The sequence below is a fragment of the Thamnophis sirtalis genome, unplaced genomic scaffold (assembly GCF_051295495.1).
Source record: "Thamnophis sirtalis isolate CommonGarterSnake01/CBP01778 unplaced genomic scaffold, rThaSir2_p1.2 scaffold_6, whole genome shotgun sequence".
Classification (NCBI taxonomy): domain Eukaryota; kingdom Metazoa; phylum Chordata; class Lepidosauria; order Squamata; family Natricidae; genus Thamnophis; species Thamnophis sirtalis.
In genome coordinates, this window is record NW_028261386.1 from 40,370,733 (window position 1) to 40,390,064 (window position 19,332).

General features: G+C 34.8%; 1 protein-coding gene across 5 annotated transcripts in view; it reads left to right on the forward strand.

Annotated features, from left to right (window-relative positions):
• The window catches only part of SRBD1 (S1 RNA binding domain 1), a 143,610-nt gene that overhangs the window by 114,395 nt on the left and 9,883 nt on the right, over nucleotides 1-19,332 (forward strand). For 4 of the 5 annotated variants that reach the window (XM_087717693.1, XM_087717696.1, XM_087717695.1 and 1 more), the window contains 3 exons: nucleotides 8,701-8,807; nucleotides 11,437-11,613; nucleotides 13,489-13,641. In XM_087717693.1, coding sequence (XP_087573819.1) covers nucleotides 8,701-8,807; nucleotides 11,437-11,613; nucleotides 13,489-13,641 — 437 coding nt within the window. The remainder of the gene's footprint in view (nucleotides 1-8,700; nucleotides 8,808-11,436; nucleotides 11,614-13,488; nucleotides 13,642-19,332) is intronic. The other variant, XM_087717694.1, reaches the window with a different exon arrangement.

Genomic DNA, 19,332 nt, shown 5'->3' on the forward strand with positions numbered 1-19,332 from the left:
GATGTTCATCATTGGTCAAATTGAAGCAGCATGAAAATCACAGAAATAAATCAATTCAAATGATATGAGTGCTCTATTGTTTTATATTGTCTACTTTGATAGGCAACAGCTCTCTGGGATTACCATCCTTCTCGGTGTATCTAGAGAGGGCTAGCATTGTCAAAAGGTAATTGACTATTCTAAGGACCCCACCTGGAGATTGACATTGAATTGAATTGACAAAGAAGATATCAAAGTGATGCATAGCTTCTACCTTTTAGGATTAACCATTAAAAGTCAAGAAATAATAGTCAAGAAATATGCTAACCCAGAAGCTGTTACTGCAAATATAAAGGCCTTGGGAAAGATACACAGATGCTGCCTCTAAACCTGAAATACCAGATTGAGGATAGATTCTCATTGTTGACAACAATTTTATGGCACAAAATTAGTACTTGGAGATACAGAACAAAATCCTTTCCAACTTGGCAGTGAGTTGGAGAACCAAATGAGTGTTAGGAACTCAAAAAATGGCTGAATACAATATCATTGTCATCAGAATGCTTGTCCATTTTGCTTAAAGTCAGATTTTCTAATAGTATTGGTAGCAGTTAGAATATTTTTCCCATTGCATTTATCCTTTGTTTACCTAGAGATACCAAGGACTAAATCTGGCGTTTTGTAAATCAAATCTTCTACAGTTGACTTTGTGTATACTTTTGTTGTTGTTTAAATTATCCTTAGTGGTAAGGTCATCAGTCCCAATTTTACAGTGCCAACAAATTTGCAATGAATAACAAGTAGGAATTAAAAATATTTAACAAACATGATGAGACTGTTTGAATAGTCTCTTTCCCTCTCGCCTTCTTAGAATGGTACATCAAATATACATTTATATAGTAGTATAGTATTTGAATTTGAATTCAATTCCACCGCTTATTTTGTAAGCAGCAAATGCAGTTATACTCAAGACATATGGATTGATAGTGTTTCATTTTGTTTCAAATAAATGCTTAAGGTAAATTCAACAGAGATTAATAATCCAGAACACAATTTGAAATGTAATAGTATTTTCAGGTTTGTCAAAAGTTTTGATTGATTGAAATAAAAATTGATTTTTTTCTTTTGGCCTCTGGGGATATTTTCAGGTATCAACACTAGAAACACTGCTACAAGAAACAAACAGGAATTTACTTTGAAAAGCCAGCAAATGAAGCAGTAAAAGTACAAACTGGGGGGGGGGATCCCTAATTTGCCCCCTTCTGTATTTTTAAAAAAAAATCTTCAAAGGAGAATGTTGAAGTAAAACTCTTTTATCAAACATCAGAGGACTATATTTTCCCATTAATTAAAATTTATAGTCAGAATTTTCAGTAATGTATTCTTTGAAATGTACAGTTCTTCCCCTCCCTCGCCCATTGATTAATTCCACATGAAAGTGTTGAAAATGTTTGTTGTCCACCATTCAGTCCACTCCAGGGATGGGTTCCTACCAGTTCTAACCTCTTCTATAGAAGAGGTTCCACAAATCTACCATGCCATTTAGAACCGGTTCCAGCTCCCTCCCCCTGCCCGTCTGCACCACACTTGGCCCGCCCACCTTTCACTGATTGGCTGGATCACCAATCGCCCTGCCCACCTCTAAGAGTCCTATCTAAACCTTAAAGTCTTAAAGCTGTCAAGTTTGAACACCCCTGGGGTTTTTTTCTTAAGGGTTAGGGGTGCAAGGGTCTTGTAACTTGACAGATTTAAGACTTGTGTGCTTCAAATGCCAGAGTTTCTGAGCCAACATTTTGGTTTGCTAAGCAAGAGCGTTATTAAGTGAGTTTCATCACATTTTATAAGTTGGCCATGCCCACCTGGTCACATGACAAGCCACTCCCACTCAGTCACATGGCTGGCAAGCCACTCCCACCCGGTCACATGGCCAGCAAGTTACTCCCACAAAGCAGGCCACACCTACAGAAAAGGTTCTAAAAAATTTTGAAGCCCACCACTGGTCCACTCATATGCAAAATTTCATGTATTGACTAAACTTCATGCATCACTAGCCATTATGTCCTTCACCTGGTGAATTGCCTTATATTTCTATTTAAATTCTAATCTTCATGTGTATTCGTAAAGTTATTGCATATATATATATATATATTCCACTTTATCATACAAGTATGAAAGAAAAAGATGATATTTCTTCACTCTCTGAAGGTCAACACTCTCTGACTCTGTCTTCCAATTTTGTATGGAAGATGGCTAATGCAATAATATTTCATTCATTACTTGAAGTGTAAGTTATCAAGAATGGAATGGAATAGAATAGAATAGAATAGAATAGAATAGAATAGAATAGAATAACAGTTCAAAATGACCTTAGAGGTCTTCTAGTCCAACCTCCTGCTTAGGCAGGAAACTTAGTTGAATTAAGCATGGATGCCTACCTTGTGGTTTGTGAACATAGATTCATCATCCCCATTTTGCATATTAAGATGGCAAATTTGTCATGGAAATAATGTAAAGCAGTATCCATGCAACCCAAAATTTCTTACAGTATTTCTTCAGACTTTAGTGAATAACTTCAAAGGAAAACAATAATAAAACCAGGTTTACAAGCTGCTAGTTATGTAGCTTAAGTGTTAAAGTGTAATTCTAAAATCTGGTCTCTTTGATGATTAATCACAATGTATAACAGTGTTGTTTTTATTGCTGCAATTGTAAGCAGACATTTCAGTGATCTCAAGATTCCCTGTTTTGCTTATGATAGCCTTAAAATATACAAAAGCCCAAATCATATGTGCAACCAAACTTAGAAAATGTGTTGTTGGCATAACAATATACTCTGGATATTGCCTTTTTTAAAGGTACATAGTTCCACTGTCAGAAAGTCACATGTATTATGTTCCATTATTTTGCAACATTTGACATTTTGGAAATGGAAGATCATCTCCAAGATTGTCATCATTGTTCTTTTAGTTGTTTAGTATATGTGACTTCCTAACTTTAGCATTTCTCATTTAAGATAATTGATAACAATTTGGAAGGTGGCTAAGTCTCTCCATTCTCCGTACTCCAAGAATAAGGTGTTAGGTTTTTTTTAATCTCTACAAGTGCTAAATTATGTTCAAAGGGAATGACTGCTTTTGGATGGATAAGAATGAAAAGTAATGCATCAGATAAATTGAAGTCTTTGTGCTATTGGTGTTGTCATAACTGAACTCTAGCATAAGAATACTAAAATATTCTACTGTTCTTTTCCATTATGAATATTTTGCAAAATATTAGCAAACTGAAAAACTGTAAGACAGTATTATGCTTAATTATATTATTGCAGGAATCAGAGTTTGGACTCTTTTCAGATGAAGTTGAAAGAAGAATCCCATTGTTTGCATCTAAATATGTGAAGTTTTCTCTGCTGGCACAAGACTCCATTTTGCATAGATAAATAGCAGGTACCGGTTCCATCTGGTACAGCTGTTATCTGTTCACTGTTAGGAACTTGTGGTTGCTTCTTTCTTAAATGAAGTATGAGAGCTTTATAGCAGGTATTAAGCTGCATGCATTTGTTAATCAAACCTGCGACATACTGGCAATAACAATTTTTTGTAGTGCAAAATACATAAATAACTCTATCTTTCAAAGGATTCCTTGCTCTCTGTCTCTCCGGCTCTCTTTTGTGCTTTGTTAACCAAATTACTTTACCAGAGAATCAAGTCACTCCTCAAAATTACATAACAAAATAAACAATTGGGTGAGTGGGCAGTGTGACAGAAATAGCAGTGAGTACATGGTGAAAGCATATAATGAAATTTCAAGATTTATAAAGAATGGTAGAGAGAAATACTGCATGAATATATATTAGGATTTCAGAATGCATCATGTTAAGAAAACTGCAGTTGTTGGCTTGTTATTCAGCAATTGAACTATGTTCAAATATTATCCCCATTCCTATCATTTATATGTCCTGATAGGAACTAACATGAATTAAAATATGTGACCTATTGGAAAACAGAGATGTTTAAAATGGCATAATTGATCTCCAATGTGAGAAAATTCAAAGGGCAAAATAAAAAGTGTATTTTCAAAAATCATGGCTAAATGAATCATTGTATTAACATGATCCTGCCCATTCTTTTGGAAATGCAGTTCTTGCTGGGAGAAAATACTCATCCAATGCTCACCTAGAAGATACACCTTACAGGAAAAAAATGGAATTATAGTTTAGATTGCTTAGAATATAATTCATTCTCATCTAATTTGACTATGAAACTATAAATTATGATTATAATTCACATGTATACCCAACTATATAACAACTATAAGCAGTTTACAACCCTAAAAAGAAAAAGCAATATAATAAAGATCAATGATGTGTGGACATAGCAATGAAATATACATATGTCTATAACACCCACCCTAGCCCAAAGCCTGAGGGAAAATCCACATTTTAAACCAGCATTTCAACAAAGGTGGAAAAGAGGGTGTACACTTTCAGGGAGCAAGTGCTGCATTAGAGAAGGCCTGTTTCCTGAGTCCCATTAAATGACACTATTTGATCGAGAGAACCTGGAGCAAACTGACAATCATGACCAGGATAGGCCCCAGGAGACAGATGGTCCCTCAGATAGCCAGGGCCTATGCACTGAATGACTTTAAAGGTGCTCTTCCAGATAGTTAACATCTGGAATTGTACCCAGAAGGAGATTGGCAACCAGGGCAACCAATGAAGCAGAAACATGGGCTTTCTGTGGCATACTCATTATTACCCATGCTGGTCCATTTTAAATTAGCTGCAATTTGAGTGATCTTTAAGGGCAGCCCCACGTAGTTACATTGCAGTAGAATATAGATGATGCTTTTATCTTCCATCTAATGAACTACTCTTCACAGTTCTTTCAGAATTTTGGATCATGTGTTTTAAATGTGCTTACTCTGGAAATACTAGTGTAGAATTTGGCAATTATCATTACAACAGACATAGAGAACATTTTAAAATCTCAAAAAGTTTGAGGGGGACATCATTTGTGGGGGCGGGGACAAGCCTTCATTGTATGGGCATATAAAAATGTTTTGTGGACAATAGGCCTCTATCTCACTGAGCTTATTATAGAGGGTTGATGTGTTTAAGAAACTGCAACTGATTTATAACAATTATATTTTGTGGGAAATAGTCAGTTTTGCCCTTCCAAACTAATTTCATATTCTTTGAATATATTCAGCTTCCAGTTCCTTTTTATATCATAATAATACACACCTTCTTTCTTAAGATGTACAGGAAAATTGCTTCTATCAAGTCAAGTACCAGCTGTGTGGTATAAACTCAGGGGAATTTATTGTCAAATACCTTCATTTCTGTTTCAGAAGGTAAATAGAAAGTTGATTCAAGATATTTTGTTAGGCACATTTATGGCCAATAAAAATCCTTTTCCATTCTGATAGAAAAGCTAAGGTGGTCTATGCAGAGCTCCCTTCCTTTGCTGCCTGCCAAATGAGAGGGATAAAAATAGTTCTAACTTTATGTATTCTTTTATTGTTTTTAAAATCATGATGAAAACAAAAAAGAACAAAATGCATTTAAAAATACAATGATCAAAGAAAGAAACCATTAAAAGTGCATTCAAATATTGTACATTTTTAAAAAAAAGTGAAGTACAAGACTTGCATGACAGTGAGATGGGTGGCATATAAATTTAATAAATAAATAAAACAAAAAGTAAAATATATCATAACAGTTAATAGCTACAATTAAACATAGCCATCTAAAGTCATTATTATTCAAATACATGTATATGACTCATAGATTTATATAACTATCATTTTTAAATCACCTGTGTTTTGTATAAAGCCACCCAATATTTCATTATATTTGTCCATGCAGATATAAGGGCACTCCTCTCATAGGTGGCAAGTGCAATCAAGCTTCAATCCATTGAGTAAAAGGACCCATATGTTTATCTTTCCAATGCTGCAATATCAGTCTTTTGGTCATAGTAAGGGCATGGAGAGTCCATTTACATTGTCTGGTTGTCAGATTCAAAGTACTAGGTATATAATAATGCCATCTGAAAAGTGTAGCTTTTGTCTCACAGTTATATTTATATAGCCCATTATTTCCTCCCAAAATAATTATCTATTTTTTTAGCTTTAAAAGATTTAAATAGTTGTTATATCAGATATATCGGAAGCTGAAAATGCTGCTTTTCCAAACAATGTTGTTAGCAAATGTAATTGTAATGCCATTGTGTTATATTTGGTAGATAATAATGGCCTCTTAACACAAAATATGATAAAAATTTGTCATCATGATCTATCAGTTGACCCGAGGTCAATATCCCAAATAACTTCTTACTAGCTCCAGAAGTTGTCAGAATTTGAATATTCTCACACTATTATTATATTTGTTGTATTTTAGATTTTGAAACTGTAATATGCAGGCTTTTACTGTACATTTCAAGATTAAATTACACAAAGGGGCCTCAGAGATAAATAATATATATTAGATCCATGAGTCAATTGATGTAAAGGAGAGATGCATAACTCAGAGAGAATATGATATCCTAAAAATGCCTTTTTTGTGTGAGTTCCGTTAAACTCTTCAAGATTATGCACATGTCTTCAGTACTTGGTGAAGGGATTTCTTATGAGTCTCTGATAAGAAGTTAGATACACAGTCATGTGCCGTATTTTTCAGAGTATAAGATGCACCAGTGTATAGGACGCAGCAAGATTTTGAAGAGGCAAATTTTTTAAAAAAGTTTTTGCACTCTGCAGACCACCCAAAAACAGTTTATTTTTGGGAAAATGGGCCCATTTTTTTGTCAAATAAAGGGCATACATAGCCTTTAGGAGGCTTATAGAGTGCTCCTGGAGGCTGGGGAGGGCCAATATTGAGCAAAAAATGGCTCATTTTCCGCTCATTTCTGCCCTCCCCAGCCCCCACGAGCACTCTGAAAGCCTCCTAAAGCCTATGCAGGCCATTTTAGTGAAGGGGCAGGGTTTCGGGAGACAAAAAATGCTGTATTCAGTGTATAAGATGCACCCAGATTATCAGCCTCTTTTTTGAGGGAAAAAGGTGCATCTTATGTGCCAAAAAATACTATAGCATTCCTAGAATAGAAAGACAAAACATACTTCTACCAATTGGCTATGCCCACTTGTGTGATTTTTCAAAAAGCATGAAGTCATAGTGATGGGAGATTTTAATTACACTGACATCTGTTGCAAAAGAAACTTTACCAAGGATGAATCTGCCAGCAAATCCCTATATTATCTAGTTGATTACTCTTGCCCTTAGAAAATGAAGTATGACATACATAAGAGAATCTGAGTTAATACTAACCAACAGGGAAGAGGCAGTTGAGGAAAAGGAGATAAGGGGAAAAGATGGCTATTGAGTTATTGTTATTAAGAGCAAAAGCTAAATATGGTTAAAAGCATACTTTGGACTTTAAAAAAGCAGATTTTAATAAATAGGATTCAGTGGCAGAAGAAACTAACTGGAAAAAGATTGGTGTGAGTAACTAAAGAAGAAAATATGAAAAACATAATTACAAATATAATCAGAGCTGAAGTAGCTTCTAGGATGAGAAGCAAAACTCCCTTCAAAGAAAAATCAGAAAGTCCAATTGCCTCTTGAAAAAGCACCTTTGGGACATAATTAGAAACAGTTCCAATGAGAGAAATATGGAGAAGAGCTAAATAAACAAATCTGGGTATATAAAAGTGTAGAAAGAATCTGAAAACAACAAATATAGAAAAGGGAATGAAGGTAAAGTTACCAAGGAAGTGCCCAGAACTCATGTCATGGAATTCTAAAGTGTGTTTTAGGAAAGTTAGGTTCATAATGAGTTGAGATTATCAAACAACCAAAAATCATTTCTTTAGATATATTTATAATCTAAAAGCATCCAATTATTTAGCTTTCGGTTAGATTTGATTCAGATTACTCTTCTAAAGCTTTTGAAATAAATTAATCGACACAGACTATTATTAATAATATATGGTGCAGAAGTGGAAAACAGATTAAAGTGGGCAAGTTATTTTGGTAATCTATACATTATTTTTAAACCCCAACCCCTGTCACCTTATATCTAGCAGGTATTACTGTTACAAGATTTCAGTTTTTATATGCTGCTAACACTGATAATTTGTTTTCTCACATTTTCTTTTTAATGTTTTATGAAGCTATTGTGTATTCTTACCATAAAGCTTTAATATAAATCTATTTGCTATCATCTACAGAATGTAAAATTTTGTAATATGAATACTCTCTTAAATACTTTGCTGCAAATTGATGTCATAATATGAACATTAGCGGAAACTGGCATGTGCAAAACCAACACTTCATTTCCTCTTTTTCATTCTTAGAGAAAATTGCATAAAATAGGCATGTGGCTGACCCTGTTGAGTCTCTGTTTCTAATGGAAACATGATAGGCTGTATGTCACATATATGGTGCCTATCTGAAGTTCTTGCAAACTGGTTAGAGGGGGAATATGCAATTTAAAAATAAATTCAAATGAGTTCAACCAGTTCCACAATGCAAACAGTGGCAGTATATCAGATGTTCATCTCTTGGGTTCTTTTATGTGTCAATATTCTATCCACAAATGTTTTATTAATACTGCCATTCTCTGGAATTCTCATTTCTGAATAGTTTCCATCATACAGTAATCAAATACTACTCAAGTGTTATTGGATTTCTCATTCCCTCCCCCTCCCAATTTACAGCATGATGTATCTCAGACACTACTCAAAGCAACCCTGGACAGTGTGGTGGAGGAATGTGTCAGCTTCGTAGGAGTCGATATTAACATCTGCTCAGAAACTTTATTAAGGTGAGCTTGAAAACGTTCAATTAGATAGTTTCAAAACTCAAATAATTCATATAGTGGTTCTATATCTTTGGACTAGTGCCTTGGACCGTACTTTTATTTTTATTCCTATGACTGCAACATTTGTTCTGTAAATGGAATCACCTTCCACGAGCAGAGCCAAAGTTACGTCTGTATCCACAGATAACGTCAAACCTTTCTTTATTACTTAGCAGTCAATGTGCACATCTGAATGTTTTCCCACTCCCTTTCACCCACAGCACAGGTAAAACAGAAATAGCCATTTGCAGCTTGTCTATGGTCTAGCAGTTTACAAAATGCATTTCTTTGTTTCAGGGTTTATATCCTCCCCTCATTCACAACAGTCAGGATAACTATCAGACCAAGAAATCCAACCAAATATATAATACGTTCAAAATACATATAAAATAAAAATATTCAAAAATAATAGCCTGATGAGACATGGCCCATGACAGGAAAAGACCATCTTTGTCACTTTACAAGCTAGTAATGTAGGAAGTGGGGCATCAATACTTTGGGAGGGAAACTGCCATTAAAAAGGTCTCTGTTCTGTGTATTTTGCTCAGATGATGCAAGTAAGCCAGAAGGAAGCTATTTCCAAAGTGGTCAACAGGACAATTTATTGAGGCAGGAGTTCTGTGGGATTCAGATCTTGTTTCTTTGGCTGCTTAGTTGTTGTTTTTTCTTTTATTCCTATTTCTATCAATTTTCCTGGAATAGATATTAAGCTGAGCGGTCTATACTCTCCCAATTTAAAATTGGTGACATGTTAGTTACCTTTGATTCATCTAGTTCTTTTTTTTCTGAGGGATTAAACAATTTCACCTCTGAGATTCTTTGAGAGCTCTTGGGTGGATGTCATTAGGATCTGGTGAGGTGCTGCTGTGCAGTCTCAAACTATCCTAGAATAATGTCTCTAGTTTCCACAATTTGCTTTCTTTATTAGAATTCCTCCTGATAAATTTAACTCAGGCTCAGATAACTTTCCTGTGCAAATATATAATGCAGATAATGCAGATAATGCAGAGTTTCTCTGCAGTCTCTTAAACTTTTGTTACATTGCTGTGGTGCCAGCTTTTTCCTTTGAATATATTGATAGAAGTTTTTTTTGTTTCTCTTAATGGGTTTTTGCCTTATAGTTCTCAATTACTATTTTGTACTATTATCATATTACTGTTTTTTTTCTGTGAAAGTCTTGAAGGAAGCTTTAACTTCTATAGTTTCCTGGAAATTGCTAGAAAGCCCTGCTGGTCTTTTTGTGGTTCCACCTTTCTTGCATTGTAGAATACTGAACATTCCAGTTGGCCATCGCTCATTGTGGCTTTAGATTACTTCCAGGCATTATAAAGAGATTAGGCTCTCATTTACTTGCACTCTGTTTTGTACCAGTGCTCTGCATTTTTCAGTACTTCCCTATTTTTCAAATGTGACTTCACATGACTTGTTTGCTGTTTGCCATTTTTAAAAAATGTAAAATGTAACAGCATTGTAGGCACAGGTTCTACAACACTTATATCTCACTCCACATTAGAATATTATATGATCAAATATTAAACCAAAAGCCTTCCAGCCCCAGATTAAAATCTTTGCTATTAGACCTATCCCCTAAGAATTGGAGACTCTTCTATAGCAATATCTCATGTCATAGGTGTTCTCTTTTCCCAATACTGTACTTCTCTTTACCCTAATGATAGGTACGCTTTTATCTTGGGAGTAGAAAAAAGTTATCCCATTCCAAAAGATCTCTTCTACATACCGATCTGACTCTCTAAACATTTGTAGCTCAACCACTTTGGTTTCAAGGGAACTGCCTTGTTTCCTAAGATACAGGGCTTACTGCAGCAGTCACAAGCCCATGATCTAAGGCCCAATAGGCAGATAGTCCTGGGTTTAATACTATGCATTAATTAGGAAATCCTTTACCTCCTGCTGGTTTTCTTTGTTCATGTTGTTATTTTTACTGGCTTGGTTTTGTTTTTTTGAGTTTGGCACTATAAGATAGTTGTATGTTTCAGTTTTACAGGATGAGGCTTCCTCACATAGTCACTAAACATACTCTGAAACTTAGTTTCTATAGTTGGGAAGTGATTGTGCTCCTCACCTGCGAAACTCCTCTATTTTCGATTCCCCTACTGGCTACTATCTCTCAAGTATTTTTCCTCCTCCTCCACTGTGTTTTTCTTAAACATAAGTGTGGTAAAGTTTCATAAGTATGAAACTTTATAAGGAAACCAACACATGCTTATGCTTTTAGTATTAGTAAAACTGCACCATTCTGTATTATTAACTGAAGAAGCCATTGCTTGAGTGGAGATCTCTGGATTTGTCACTTCTATAGTAGAGCAACTACAATGAAGCTTTTTTCCAATCCTCCTAGAGCAGTGAAGTCAAACTTGTGACCCATGGGCCGGATGCTTCACACGCTGGCCCTCCCCATCCCTGCTTTAGTGAAGGGAAAAAGTCACAATACAGCACGTAATGATAACGGGAAGACACAAGTTTGACACTCCTGTCATAGAGCAAGCAGTATCTGTATTATGTTGCTTTGATAGTACTTATTGCTTCCTTTTATGAAATGTGATTACAAATCTCCTTTTATTATGCTTGTTAGACATATTGCAGGACTTAATGCCAACAGGGCTAAAAATATCATTGAATGGCGAGAGAAAAATGGACCATTTATCAGTCGGGAACAGCTTAAAGATGTCAAAGGATTGGGCCCAAAATCCTTTCAACAATGTGCTGGCTTTATCAGGATCAATCAAGAATACATCAGATCATTCTGCAGGTAATATAAAAAGGGTGTGAGGTTGATTACTTATTTGCCACATGTAAGTAGAGATTTGAAAAAATAAAAAACTCCAGTAGGTAATAGGTCAGAATCCTTGACTTAAGAGTCTGCATTTAGGATGAAGAGTAATTTGTAGTCTGCTGATTAGTCAATTATAGCATAAGAGGGGTCATAGAAGGGCAATGTGATTTAGGGAGTAGAGTCATAGATTCACAGCTATGAAGTTCATAACTCAGCTTTAGAGATATTAATTACTATCTCTTAACATAATGAAATAAACATTCAGATGGAGACACCGATCCCACTAATCTTCCACTACTCTAACCTCCCATCCATCCTCATCAACTGCCATACGGGAAGATATGCTGAGTTTTTATATGTTGATATCATTTGTTTTGGATTTATAAAATAGTATATGTTGCTTATGAATAACCTTGGAAGGATTTGTGTCATACAAGTTAAGATATTGATCCATCTAACTTTAATAGATATTGTTTCCTCTCACAAAGAAACTATCAAATGTAATAAATCAAATTAAATTTGAGATGATGGTCTAATATTATAGACATTTTTATTGGGAGTATAGAGAGAGAATAAGCAGAGCCTCTTCTTTCCTCTCTTCTTTTTCCACATTATCCCACCCACATGTTGCAGCTCTCAATAGTAATACCTACCCTAGATATATTTGCATTATATAATGTCTTATGATGTCAATTTGACTTTGACCCAATGATGAATATTCTCTGGCAAGTAAAGACTGTATGTCATAATAAAGGTTCTCATCATTTCCAAGACAAGAAACTCCAAACGACAGTTCAATTAAATTTTAAGCAGAAGAGAAATATAATAGCAATTTGATTGAACACTCATTTCAGAAGCCGAAGGTTGACCCAACTTTGGATATAGAGATATCTTAAATACTCCCTCCCTCCCCCCAGTATTAATAACTTTGAACTTGCCAGCCTTAGATATCTTAGGAAGCTGTAGCTACATTTGAGTCTCAGTTGGTATAGTCTACACAAAAGGAGGAAAAATACATTGTAAGATAGTGCAAGGAATTCTGGCTCTCATATTGATACACATGTTTTTAATATATGGAGTCATATCTTCCGATCTACGATTGGTCTTGGAATTCAATGAAAACCCATAAAAATTAAATAAAAATATAAGTTGATAACAGTTCTATGCATAGACCACTGTGTAATAGTACATTTATGAGTGAGGTTTTCTTTGGCATATAGGACGGGGGATATAAGATACAATGACTATGCACAATTAAAAAAAAAAACCACTGATTTAACATATTAAGGTTTTAAGCCAACAAACTCACCCACACAAAAGCAGGGAAAAAGAAAAGAGATTTCAGATCCCAGTTTGATGTCTGAACTCTTTATAGGCAGCATATGAATCAGTCTTAAAACAATTCTAACCATAACCTATTAATTTAGCATTAGCTATATAGACCAGCAATGTCATTTCAAGATTTTTCTCAGAAATTTGCCAGAAATTGAATCTGGTGCCCTCAAACTACAAGCCATGTGTTCTACAATTGCATTGTGCTTCATGAGTGAAGTTGTTTATACTATTTTCTGTGATTCAAATATTGAGTCTGTGTTTTTTTTTAATTGCTCAATTTCAATGGAGCTTGACAGAAATACAGATAATTAAATTAGAGCATTTCAGATCCACTATATGCAGAATTTTTGAGGATTTGATAATTATAATGCTATTTGTTAACAATGTTTGCATGATCTGTATATAGAGTTTGAGGTTTTGCAGTTTTGCCCATTGAGCAGAAACAGAAAAGATACATATGATGTTCACTGCTTTAATGATAACTACATCCTTTTCTCTCATGATTTTGGATCTCAGTCAACAAAATGAGCTTGCAGCTGGGAGTCATAAAGCAGTCACAAATGAGAAACGGTGTAAAAAGAAAACTAAAGCTGCAGCAAATGTCATTCAGCAGCCAAATCCTTTGGATCAAACATGTATCCACCCTGAATCATATAATATTGCAATGAGGTAAGCAGTGAAAAAATGAATATGCAGTTAGCTCTTTTAGTTTTTAGTCTGGGAAGTAATATTTCTTCCAGATTACAAAAAACTCTTGGTAGCAGGGCTCTAAGTATACTAATGCTGATCTTATAACAATGGTTAAATGAGTTCTAGATACTGCAGGCTTGTTCTCAACTCTATGTGAGACGTGTGTGCGTGCGTGTGTATGTAGATATGTGCAATTACACTTGTAATTATAATTATATGTGTAGGCTGCATTACTAACTGTCCGGGATCACATGTGACCTGTGGGCCACAGGTATGACATGCCTGATCTAAATGGAAGAGAAGGAAATTTAATCCAGAATTGCTACTAGCATTTGTTTAAAAATAACCTGTGCCTATGTCAGGAATGTATACAGTATAAGCTATTTCAAGTGAAGCTGGTTTTGCAATGGTGATTTTGTCAATGGTGTTCAAATGATGCTCCAGTTGTTTTAGGATTGCACCCAGGTTCCTATTATTAGTGGTATTACTTTGGTCTCTTTAGCCATTGTCATTCTATTTCTGTTTGCAGGTCTTTGTATTTTGTTATCTTCTCCAGTTCTTTCTCTTCGACTCTTTTGTCTCCAGGTAATGCCATGCACACTATCCACACCTCTTGTCTTTCTTATCAACATTTGTTAAGTCTGTGGTATAATGTGACAGATGCTTGTCTGTTTGAATTCTAAAGTTCCACAGCACTTTAGCTTCTTCCTTTTTTATTATTTTCTTTCTTTTATGCTTCCATTTCTTGCTTGCAGCAAATGATGTTTCTTGCAGATTTTCCAATGCACCATTGTTGCAATTTTGTTGTGCCATTGCTTGTAGTCAGTCTGAGTAATCTTGCAGCAGCTAACCAGGTGGTCCACTGGTACTTCAGTTTCTTTGCATAGACAACTCTTACTGTCTGTTGTTGTCTTCCCGGTTCTGACTTTGTATGCATTTGTTCTTATCAAATGGACTTGTGTAGCCAGAATTAGCCCCTTGATCTCTTTCTTCAAATTTTCTGCTCCTAATCATTGTCAGGTCCTATTATTATCTGCTTTCCCTGCTACTTGTTTAATGTATTGGCCATGTAATGCTTTGTCTTCCCATGCCACCATTCTCTTTTTCACTTGGTTTTTCTTGTAGGCCAGTCCAGTTCAAAGTAAGCTCTCCTGATTTATTTGCTGGTGTAATTATTATTTACATCCACTTAGCAAGCTTTTTTGTCTTCTGATAGCTGAATCACTGTCGGTTTGGAAGCAAAATTGGTTTTTCCAAAATTAAGATGATTAAATTAGTTGAAATATAACTATCTATGAATAAAATCTTTATTTAAACATCAAAAAAATGCTTGATGAGAATAAATAACTTTACACTTTATGCTGATTGCAGAGAGAGAAGGATAAAACCTGAAGAGTAAAAGCAGAACAATTGGCTTTTATGGATTAGTCCCTTGTGCAGGACCATAATCCTTAGCATGTTTACACAGAAGTAAAGATATTTGAGTGAAACGGGAATTTTTGACTGATATCAATTTCCTCTTAATGATTTTAGAACTAGAAATAGAACCAGAAATATTTTCATCAGGATTACAGCAGGGGATTTATGGTTAAATTCCCTTTCCTATGCTTATTTTGATCATATTCATGATCAATTATTAGATGCAAATACTCACTTAATGCCAGATGTCATCTTGCCTTCTAAGCAGGCATGTTTAGAATTACATAACATATGTCCTTCAGGGATCAGTTGTTGCAACTTTTTCCATACACACTGTCATAGATATGTCATTTTAACTCTGCCAGAAAGGGTGGGAGGGGAGACTTTAACAGTTTTTTGTATGCAGCATAATCCTCAAAGCATCTTCTTGTCAACACCCACTATGTTTCTGACATGTCTCAAGTAAGTAGGAGAAATAACCAACTAGAACTTATGGCATCTGGCAAACAACATGTGCCTAATTATTAGATTGTGCTGTCGTCCCCCCTCAAATTCTAGTTAATTTCAGTTCATAAAGATTCAATCTGACATAATAATGGATGCAACAATTAATTGTGCTTAACTGAGTACTGTAGAGGATCCCTTTATCCTTTGACTTCAACACAAATGTAATACAATTTTGAGTTAAACTGAAATCTTGTGGAATAAATAGTATTTTAAATGTTGTTTAATTAAAAAAAACCTCCACAAACCCTTTCAAGACAGTGACTTAAATCAGGGTTCCTCTCCCAATCTTTTCCCATGTCTGCGTGGAGAGCATCAGACTGTAAAAAGCTATCCTAAAGAGTAGTGCCAAAGCCTATTCTCAATTTCATATTCTAGAATAGTGTGCATAACTCTGGGTCCTCCTGTGAATATTCTAGGATCAATGTGATGATATATGTTCTTTGCCTGCTTATGACTATTTCCGTACTTTTATTCTGCTGCCCTTCTTTTCTTGAATCACAAACTGTAAACGTCTTTGGATTCAGCCTATCTTACTTTATTTCTTAAGGCTAAAGCAGTATGCATATTAACTGCCTAATAAAAATTATAGTAATAGCAACAAAATTGGGCTGATTGCAAGGATTACATTTTTTTTAAAAAATCCTTGCAGGAAGCACCTGCAAGGTATCGGTTGATATCGGCTTTCTGGAGTTTCAGCAAAGTAGCCATAGATACATTTTTTACACTTAAATATATTGTTAAAATAAGGGAATCTTTCTCCATTTCGTGACTAACTAGTGATAGTAACATTTGTTTGGTATCAGTACATTTAAATAAGATGTAACCTATTTCAGCCCCTTTTATTGTGATAATAGGCAACATCCAGTCGATTCATCCAGCAAAAGCAAGGTTTCCTATTTCCCTCTGTCTACCTTGCCTCCTACAAGAGCTAAAAGCTAGGTACAGTTAGAGGCAGATATAGCTCATCCTTGGACAGAAAAGCACCTTTACCTATATCAGATTTGCTCTTCTTTCACTGCAATCCAAAAACTAGTTCCCAAGCCTCCTACAGAGTCACTCTAGTACTCAAGAAATTCTTTTCTGAGAGGCTTAAGGACATGAAAGAGGAAAAGTAAGAAGGCTTGCATTCAATATTTTATCTACAGAGCAAACAGAAATGCACTCATATAGTATGGGATAGGTGAAGAAATTTGCATTTTTCTTATTTTAATTGTAGCTAGTAAGTTATTCTTTGGAATAGATTGGTTGTACCTTTTGCATAGTTTTAGACAGTGTTTAAACCAAAGAAATTTCCAAAGTATGTCTTACACTATTCTCTTAACAGTCAGTATTTATTTAGATATTTGGAACTCTAATATTAGCTACATTCAGATCCCTTGTCTACCAGAACAATTAGCCTATTTGCTGTATAAAACATGGTCATTAGTTGGCAGATCTTTAACCTATGCTATTCAAACTTCTGGAAAAAGCAATTTTTATTCATCCCAATTGATGTTCAAGCGTATTCATGATCTTTAAAAATTGTAACATGAACTGGCATTTTCTTTTATTATTGAAGCTTCAGCAAATTCACTTAGAATGTGGGTAACATCATGAATTATGAAAATAAATATTAACGTACAGATTACAGTGACTGTCTAAAATATGATGAATGCTGACATTTGCATGAGAATATTGACACTCTCAAGTAAAGTTTTCAAAGTTGGAGTCCTTTAATAACTTACTTAAAATAAACACTAGCAGTGTTATGTGTCTAGTGTTACATTCCTAAGAATTAACTTCTGTATCTACCTATTGAAAAGTTAGCTCTGTTTGATTCAATAGGGCTTACGTCTACATAATAGAAAATAGAACTGTAGCCTGAGTATTTAAAACCTCCAACATGCATCAGTGAATTTTTCAATATACTTAATTATGAATGTCAGCCAAAATGGGAAGGTGAGAGAGATACCAGGTATTTTCTCCATTATTGCATTTTCATATGAGATCATCCGTATTAATAAAATTAGAATATTTCTTGAGAGTGCAATAAAAATGTTTTACTATTTAACTTCTAACACTGATCTTTTAATTTGTATTTTGGCATTTAACATATACTTTCATAAACTTTAAATATTTCTTTGCAAAGTATGTCTTAATTTTGTGCATGTGTGCATTTTTTGTCAAATAGTTTGAAAATAAATTATTAAATGTAATTTATTATTAGCAATCACCTACAAATAAAAATGTGTTGTAAAAAAAGAGATAGATATTTATTACAATTCCTATCATTTGCTTTTAAAATACTGTAAGCTGGAAGTTCTCCATTAGTGCTCTTTTGTCGATCCCAGTGTATCAGTTGTTCCACCCAACAAAAAATAAATGAAGACAGAGAGAAATAGTTGCTTATAGCATTATTCTTTCTTCCGTATAGCATAGCATAGCATAATGATACTATGCTGTTATTCCACTTTCTGTGACCTTGGTATAATTGTGGATGTTTTTCCATACCCAAAAGGATTTGCTTTGTTCTTAGCAATGACATTTAAAAATAGAGGAGATCAATATGCATTACTGCTAAGATGGAGTTTTGTCTTTAATATTGATTTCTCTTCCAAGTACCCGTCAAGGCTGTTTATTTGGGTGAAAATGAGCCATGGGAAGGAAGGAAGGAAGGAAGGAAGGAAGGAAGGAAGGAAGGAAGGAAGGAAGGAAGGAAGGAAGGAAGGAAGGAAGGAAGGAAGGAAAGGCTTTCACTAAGGACACAGTTGATTCGGAAATGACTATATTATATCATATCCTATATCTCTAAATCAGATGTAGCTCTAAAAGTATACAATGAAATGGAATTGTATGAGTATGAATTTATAAGATTGACTGTCAATTCTGAGGTTGGCTGTTGGATTTTTCCACAGATTTTCATTCTCCTCCTTAGATGGGCAAATTGGTTAGAAACACCCAGGGCACTTTTCCCTGCAATAAATTGGAATTTTGCCATGAAAAGATATCAACACATAACAAAGAAAGAGCTGTTAAATCAAATATAGTAAAGGTTTCCCCTGTTTTTTGTCTGAATCTAGGGGGCAGTGCTCATCTCCATTTTTAGCATAAATTTCAGAGTGATTTAGCTAGGTTAGAGATAGAAAAAAGTAGTGGATAAATGTGTTTTTCATTTTGAAAAATGAAATCAAATGCCTTGAGAAATGATAACTGGAAGAGATAACAGCAATCTTCAATTAATGAAGAGGTGTCATGTTGTGTACAATGTATACCAGGCTTTTTTTGTTCTTATTGTTGCTATTCTTGCTGCTATCCCAATGTACAGGACACAGATTAATGGATTTCAGTTAAATGAAGGCAGATCTGAATCAATTTCCAATAGTAATAGTCTTTCAGCAATAGAATCACCTACCCACAGAGGCGATGTTGAATTCCTTTCACTGGATGTGTTCAGGCTGAAGTAGAAAAACCATCTTGCAGAATAGTACAGAGTTTCAACTCAAATGCAAACAGCCACAGCCACTGCTGCAGGCATTTGTTCCTGGTGCCAAGTAATTGTTCACAAGGTCACAATGTGATTTTGAGAGGGGAATAGTTGTTCATCACTCTTTGTATGGCAAAATCCACGCACAAAGGTATCCCCTAAGCTTTTCTCAAATAATTCATTTTGAATTGGGAAAGTTGCTTAACATTTGCCAAAGACAAACGCTAGGGAATACACCAAAGTTGGAGCCATAAAAGTAAAAATATAAGGGTAGTTTGTAA